The 8043-nt window shown below is 38.7% G+C and overlaps 1 protein-coding gene across 1 annotated transcript; it reads right to left on the bottom strand.

Moving 5' to 3' along the window:
* Positions 1 to 4197: 4197 nt before the first annotated feature.
* Positions 4198 to 7801, bottom strand: LOC144979309 (membrane cofactor protein-like). Its single transcript, XM_078925939.1, has 3 exons — positions 7218 to 7801; positions 5353 to 5586; positions 4198 to 4593 (listed from the first exon to the last, which is right to left on the bottom strand). The coding sequence occupies exons 2-3, from the start codon at positions 5504 to 5506 to the stop codon at positions 4304 to 4306; spliced, it is 444 nt and encodes a 147-aa protein (XP_078782065.1). The 5' UTR covers positions 5507 to 5586; positions 7218 to 7801; the 3' UTR covers positions 4198 to 4303.
* Positions 7802 to 8043: the final 242 nt, after the last annotated feature.

Genomic DNA, 8043 nt, shown 5'->3' with positions numbered 1-8043 from the left:
GTTGACAACGGACAATCAAGTCGATTGGGTTGGTGAAATGACACGATGAGTTGTTGGAAGAGAGAGAGAGAGAGAGAGAGAAGAAGAAGAAGAAGAAGAAGAAGAAGAAGAAGAAGAAGAAGAAGAAGAAGAAGAAGAAGAAGAAGAAGAAGAAGAAGAAGGGGAGGAAGGTGGTAGTGGTGGTGGTGGTGGTGATGGAGGATGAGGAGGTGGGGAAGCAGAAACGTTAAGAAGGTGGATGTAAAACTTCGCAATTCGATGCCCATAGTGTCAGGAACGCTAGCAACAACTCCTAGAGAATGGGGCCCGATAATGGCAGCGATCCAGCCCCCCGGTGTCCGGAGGGAGACGATTACGGGAAACTGGCTGAGTAAGATCAAAGAGAGAGGGAATGGGGATACCCCTCTGATGCGCATAATGGACGGTGCTCCAAGTGGGAGTGAGGAAGATCTTAGTGTGAAGTGAATTGGAACTATGGGAGATGGAATTGAATGAATGGGAATTGAAGCCGGGATATGGGAGGTGGGCACCAGAGGGGAATTAACCCTAGACTATTGGAGATGGGCATCAATGGGGAAAGATCCTAGGATTACGAGAGGTAGATACCAGTGGAGAGTGAAGCCAGAATTATGGGATTGGGACACCGGTGGGAGTGACCCCAAAAGGGTACTTCATATTTCCGAAATCTATTGAAGTTATGGGAAGTGGGTGGCAGTGGGGAGTGAAACAGGGACTCAGGGAAGTGGACACCAGTGGGGAGTGAACCTGGCACAGTGGGGGAAGGATATCAGAAGGAAATGATCCTTGAGTTATGGGAGATAGATAGCCGTGGGAGTTGAAGCCGGACTATGGGAAGTGGACATCAGAGGGGAATTAACCTGAGACTATGAGAGTTAGATACCAGTGGACAGTGAAGTCGGGAATGTGGGAGGTAGACACCATCGGGTAGTGAACCCAGAAGGGTACTTCTTTTTTTTTTAACGAAATCTACCAAAACCGTCTAAAGTTATGTGATGCGGGCAGCAGTGGGGAACGAACCTGGGACTATGGGAGGAGGATATCATAGGGAAATGAACCTGGGGCTATGGGAGATCGATACCAGTGGGATTTAAAGCCGGAGCTATGGTGGCACCAATGGGGTGACAGGAGTGGGGAATAGACCAGGGACAGTGGTATGTGGGCACCCATAGGAATGTTTGAGGTGGACACCAGTGGGCAATGAACCGGGAGCAATGGGAATGGACACCAATGGTGAATGATCAGATGACAGTAAGGTGAGATACAAGTGGAGAGTGAACGCGGGACTGTAGGATGTGGACACTAATAATAAATTAACACAAGGCTGAGAATAAAAACACCAAATGGAGAGTGAACCCGAGACTAAATGGGTTGGACACAAGTGGGTAGTGAACCTGGGAATATGGGAAAAGGCATCCAGTGGGGAATGAAACTGGGTCGATGGGAGGTGGATACCGGTGGAGAGTTAAACTAGGACTATGGGAGGTGGGCACCCGTGGAGAATGAACCTGGGACTATGGGAGGTGGGTACCACCTGACTATAAGATGCGATACAAATAGTGAGTGAACCCGGGACTACGAGAGGTGGGCCCACATGGAAAGTGAACTCAAGGCTGAAGAAGAAGATACTCTGTGGAGAGTGAAGCCGAGACTATTTGAGGTTGAAACAAGCGAGGAGTTAACCTTGGACTATGGAAAGTGGACACCTGTGGGGAATGAAGCTCAGGTTCGTCTTCTTTGCTCGAACACCATGGGTCGATTTGCAAGACCTCCTAAGCCGCTCTTTCATTATTTAAGGAAAACTGTAATTTTTTGTCATTTAATGAATGACTCAAAGTGGAAAATACAAGGTCTTGTTTTGAAAATATCAAAATACAAATAAGGAAGCAGGAACTGGTGTAAGCTAAAAATATGAACAGATGTGTATGATACAGTGTCAGACAACACAGAAAGAAGAGAAAATAATCTTTAAAAATCAGCTTACCTCGAGCCAAACAAAGAAATTGGGAGGATATTTTTCTTTTCTTTTTTCTTTCTGCTATGCATGGCAAGTTTTATACATACCTTCTTAAAAAAAAACTTGCCTTGCTTGCTTCATGGAGGTCATGATAGCTCAGTTGGTAGGGCACCCTCTTCACACTGTGGCTGCAGTCAAGATATTTTTCTGACCCTTCCCCCCCCCCACCCCACACACACATCCCTGTTCACCCAGCAGTGATTGGATTGCTGGCTTTGTTAGATCCGGCGGAAAGTTCTTTGCAACTGACTAGACTCCTATCCAAAGGGTTGCAAACAATTGGTCTTGTCCGTTTCATGGTATTTAATAATGATAATAATAATTGATAATGATAAAACAATAATAATAATAATAATAATAATAATAATAATAATAATAATAATAATAATAATAATAATAATGATAATAATAATTGATAATGATAAAATAATAATAATAATAATAATAATAATAATAATAATAATAATAATAATAATAATAATAATAATAATGATAAAACAATATAATAATAATAATAATAATAATAATAATAATAATAATAATAATAATAATAATAATAATAATAATAATAATAATAATAATAATGTAATTTATCTATATCGCGCCTGTTCTACACAATACAGCTCTAGGCTCACACTGTTTATAAAAGAATCCGGGATAAACTCGTTGGGCCAATAAATGGCTCAGAAAAGACTCCTTTGTTTGTCTCATAGAACAATACCCTGAGTATTTTGTACCTACCTTCAAATTTACCCTGATGGTTCCATGGAGTCCAATTGATTGCTTGAGTGTTGTCAACTCGTTTTCCATCATGTTGTGACATAGCAAGATTTCAAAGTCATCTATTCATATATATATATATATATGACCCACAGTACCAAAGCGATACTTATATATCGGGATTTTAAAAACTCGAGCTTTTAGATAGCGACAATAGCCACTAAACGTGCTCAAGGCGCTTTACAAGGATCTCACAGTAACACTTAACGTGTGGGACGATACACGGCGTCTGTTCGCCGATATTACATTTTTTTCCAGACTGAAACAACGCTGTTAACGACCAGATACTCATTTTACTCCTAAGTATGGTGAGTGGATGTGAGCCTTTTCCAAGGTCACAACTATTCGCCGCTCAAATCGGGACTCGAACGGAGAGACCTTTCAATCCGAAGTTGATTCTCATACCACGAGACCACATAGCCGCACTTGATTAATAGACGACAATGGTATGATGTCAAAATACTGGTTCCAATCTCATAGGAATTGTGAAACCATTCCTCCGTTTGATCTTCTGGTTTTAAAATGATGGCATCATATTTTCTAGCCTAAATAAATGCTTGTCGTCAATAAAGATCATCCATCCTCGCTCTTTTAGTAATCATAAGAATCTGCCTATACATCCAGCTACTAAGTTACTGGTTAAGGCATTGCACTGTGACCAGGAAGGTCCCAGGTTCGAGCCGGGTGATTCCTGTTGACATCAGACATCTTGTTTGGTGAATTGTCTATATACCTTCGTAGAATGCCTAGGCGACGGTATATTATGATGTCGTAGCGGAAGGGCATAATTGTTTTAATTATATGATTCAATATGTAAACCATTTATTGTTTGTCCTCCAAATGACTGGTCACATGACACTTCCAATGAATTTTGAACCGGAAAAGAGGAAGGTGTGACGTCGCGACTTCTGCATCCCATTAAAAGAAAATACTGAAAAAAAACTTGAGTTTTTGTAGAGCGCAATATCCACTATACGTGCTCAAAGCGCTTTACAAAGGGTCCCTGACAAAAAAAAAAAAAACAAACACGTAACACGTAGAACGAGACATGACGCCAGTTAGACAATATTACAATTTTTTTCCGACAGAGACAACGCTGTTAACGGTGAGGTACTCATTTTTCACCCGAGTACGGCGAGAGAATGTGAGTATAGAGCCTTTTGTAAGGACTCAACTATGGGCCCAGCCAGGCTCGAACCCAGGACCTTCCGATCCAAAAGCGAGTGTCAGACCACAAGACCACATAGCCATATAGATGCTCGAAATTGTATTTCCAGCCAAAATTATGAAATTCAGGGTTAAAATCTATTCGCTATGGAGGAGAATCAATACAATTATTATACATTGCAACAAAGCACACGTTTGTATCATACATAATTGTTTATTTTATACACAGTTTTCGAGGTTCAATTCACCTCGACAAATACCGTTTGGAGACGGTTGGACACATATAATCGTTATACCAGATTGACGAGCTGGGCCACAAATTCATTTTTTCTCGTACAGTGGAAGTACGTTGACTTCGAAAAAGCGAGACTGTTTGTTTAAGCCTGTGTTGTTTAACCGCGAACACTCGGGTAGGTCGAGGTTGGACCATTCGCCATGGACACATTTAACGTACCGTGGTCCCATTAGTCCATGGCCTTTGTCACAGGTGAACAGGATTGTCTCTCCGTGTTCTATGGTCATGGCCGGATTGAAGGGCAGCAATTTGTTCATTTCTATCTTAAAAATTTGGCCATTTTGAAGCTTTCCTGGGAACAACGGTGGGCACATCCCTGTGAAAAAATAAATGAGTAATATTTATGAATGAATAAATAAATAAATACATAACTAAATAAATAAATAACTACTACTACTATTACTACTACTACTACTACTACTACTACTACTACTACTACTACTACTACTACTACTACTACTACTACTACTACTACTACTACTACTACTACTACTACTACACTACTATACTACTACTACTACTACTACTACTACTACTACTACTACTACTACTACTACTACTACTACTACTACTACTACTACTACTCTACACTACTACTACTACTATACTACTACTACTACTACTACTACTACTACTATACTACTCTATACTACTATATACTGATGATACTGTGATATATGATGATGTGATAATGATGATGATGATGATGATGATGATGATGATGATGATGATGTGATGATGATGTTGATGATGAATGTGTGATGATGATGATGATGATGATGATGATGATGATGATGATGATGATGATGATGATGATGATGATGATGATGATGATGATGATGATGATGATGATGATGATGATGATGATGAAAAGGATACAAATAATATTGGTGAGGCGATTGGTGACATTTTATTTAATACCCACTCCAAAAACAAATAATCAAACAAAACAATTTTTTGAAAATAAACAAAGAGAAAAGAGAAACGCCCCACCCAAACAAAAACCAAACAAACAAACAAACAACAACAACAACAACAACAACAAAACCCAGACAGAGAAACCAACCAAACCTACGTTGTTTACATATGGGGTTTCCACCGACCCATGTTCCATTCCGACACTCCATGTATTCTTGGTGCATCCCTACCAATGTAAAGCCATTATCGCAGTAATACATAGCTCTGCCTCCCTCGGAAATTTCTTGGAATCGTCGATACTCATAAACCATTGGCTCCTCGGCATTGCCGGAAAGGGCTTGGATTAGTCGATACCCGTGTGCTAGGGGCGGAGGCGGCTCATTGCAAGTCTCTGTAATACATATATATATATATATATATATATATATATATATATATATATATATATATATATAATATATATATATATTTCCCTTGATTCAAACTCAAGGATAACATGTCATAAAGGTCTATGTGGTCTTGTGGTATGACACTCGCTTTCGGATCGGAAGGTCCTGGGTTCGAGCCTCGCGCTCGGCGCATAGTTGAGTCCTTGGAAAAGGCTCTTTACTCACATTATCTCACCGTACTCTGGTGTAAAATGAATACCTGGTCGTTAACAGCGTTGTCTTTGTCCGAAAAATTGTAATATCGCCTAACAGGCGGCATGTCCCGTCCTACATGTTAAATGTTGCTTTTGACCAGGGACCCCTTGTAAAGCGCTTTGAGCACGTTTAGTGGATATTGCGCTATATAAAGCTTAATTATTTTTCTATTCAAAGGAAGACTGGAATAACCCAGGTGTCAGCCGCAGTGCAGCCTTGCAAAATGTTCAAGGTCACACGGCGCGGCGGGTAGTCGAACTAGGTAGCTGTCGGGTGGAGATAAAGATAAAGGGAGTAAATCTGACTCATGAATGAACAACACAAAACAAACGACGTTTCGGCCTTTGGCCTTTCTCAAATAAACACAGAATACATATATATTTATATTATATTGCCATAATAATTTCGGCGAAAATTTGTAAATGTGTGTTTGTGTGTGTGTGTGTGTGTGTGTGTGCAATGGAAGAGAGAGAGAGAGAGAGAGAGAGAGAGAGAGAGAGAGAGAGAGAGAGAGAGAATGAGATGACGTAATAGTATCAATACTCCTACCAGCGATCTTGGTTCCCCCACTTTTTACCTGTTACCTAAAATAAAAACGAATTTCATCAAAGTCAAAGTGATTCAATGAGGAATTGTAAGCTAAGTTTTCTTTCTTTCTTTATTTTAGAATAATATCGTTTGTTGTGTTTTTTTAAATTATTATCTCTATATTTAATTTATCACCCTCCTCTATTTTAAATATAACTTTGAAACGCATCCATCCACTCCCGTTCTCCCACCTTCATTCTCTCTCTCTCTCTCTCTCTCTCTCTCTCATTCTCTCTCTCGCTCTCTCTCTCTCTCTCTCTCTCTCTCTTTCTCTCTTTGTGTCTGTCTCTTTCTCTCAATATATATATATATATATATATATATATATATATATATATATATATATATATATATATATCTATTTCTCTCCATTTTTTCAATATCTTAACAGCGGAGGCAGGGGACTGTCTAGTATTCTGCGCCTCCACCCTCCCTCCATCCCCCTACCCTATTCTTGATATATATATATTATATATATATATATATATATATATATATATATATATATATATATACATACATATATATATATATATATATATACATATATATATATATATATATATATATATATAGTTTTGATACTAATTACGTCATCTCATTCTCTCTCTCTCTCTCTATCTCTATCTATCTATCTATCTATCTATCTATCTATCTATCTATCTATCTATCTATCTATCTATCTATCTATCTATCTATCTATATGGAATTGAATCGTGTTTGATACAAATATGGTACGAAAAGTGCTCGACATGTAGTAATGGAGCGAATTATTATTTAAAATATTTACCACAATGTTTGGGGCAGTCTACATCGATGTTTCAGGCTTAATTTGCCATCTTCAGGACTGAGTTGTTTTGTTGACTGTTGTTGTTTCTTGAAGTGGTTCCGGTTTGAAGTTAATTAAGAGGAATTTGCGCCGATGGGGACACTTTCCGTAGATCTCATTTTTCATGTTGAGTGTGGCTTCATGAGGTTGTTTGATTATGGTATATTTTTCTTCCAGGCATAAGCTACATTGTTTTGATGTTGGTGTGTATCCTGTTGCTTTAGATAAAATTTTCCATGAAATGTTGTGGTCTATTTTGTTGTCTTTTAATTTCCAAATATGTTCGCTGAGTTTTGTGGATGTTTTTTTGTTAGTGTTTCTAAATGTTGAGGTGTGGAGGTTGTATCTTGTTTTGAAATTATTTTCTGTTAGTCCTACATATTTTTCTTGCTTGTTTGTTTTAGTTTCTGTGACTGTGGCTTGGTAAATTAAACTTGATTCTAAGCATTGTTTGTTTAGCGGGCAATGTTCTTTATTTCTGCAGTTGCATTTTCTAGTGGGTGGGTTTTGCTCTTGTCGGTGGTTTATTAATATTTTTTTGTTGTGGCTTGAAATTATTTGTTCTATGTTGCGCATACACGAGTAACTTATTTTTATGGTATTCCTGTTGATAATTTTATGTAGCTTGTGGTTTTTTGGAAAGTGTGTATCAATTAGTTTCAGGAACTGCTGTCCTATGTTTGTGCTGACGTTTATGTCGGAAGGTGGGTTGAACCAAGTTATGTGTCGTTTTCTTGTTTTATGTTCTTCACTTGTGTGTTGGGGTTTACATGAGAGGGAGGCGTCT

The sequence above is a fragment of the Berghia stephanieae genome, chromosome 9 (genome assembly GCF_034508935.2).
Source record: "Berghia stephanieae isolate SIO BIC M18660-M18661 chromosome 9, UCSD_Bste_1.3, whole genome shotgun sequence".
In the NCBI taxonomy this organism is placed as follows: domain Eukaryota; kingdom Metazoa; phylum Mollusca; class Gastropoda; order Nudibranchia; family Aeolidiidae; genus Berghia; species Berghia stephanieae.
This window is presented reverse-complemented; position numbering and strand designations above follow the sequence as displayed.

Bases quoted from the DNA above. Each gene is read 5' to 3' on its own strand.
- LOC144979309 (XM_078925939.1), bottom strand. From the start codon at position 5,506: ATGGTTTATGAGTATCGACGATTCCAAGAAATTTCCGAGGGAGGCAGA. The intron at 4,594-5,352 runs GTAGGTTTGGTT...ATTTTTTCACAG, and splicing joins AAACCCCATATGTAAACAAC to GGATGTGCCCACCGTTGTTC.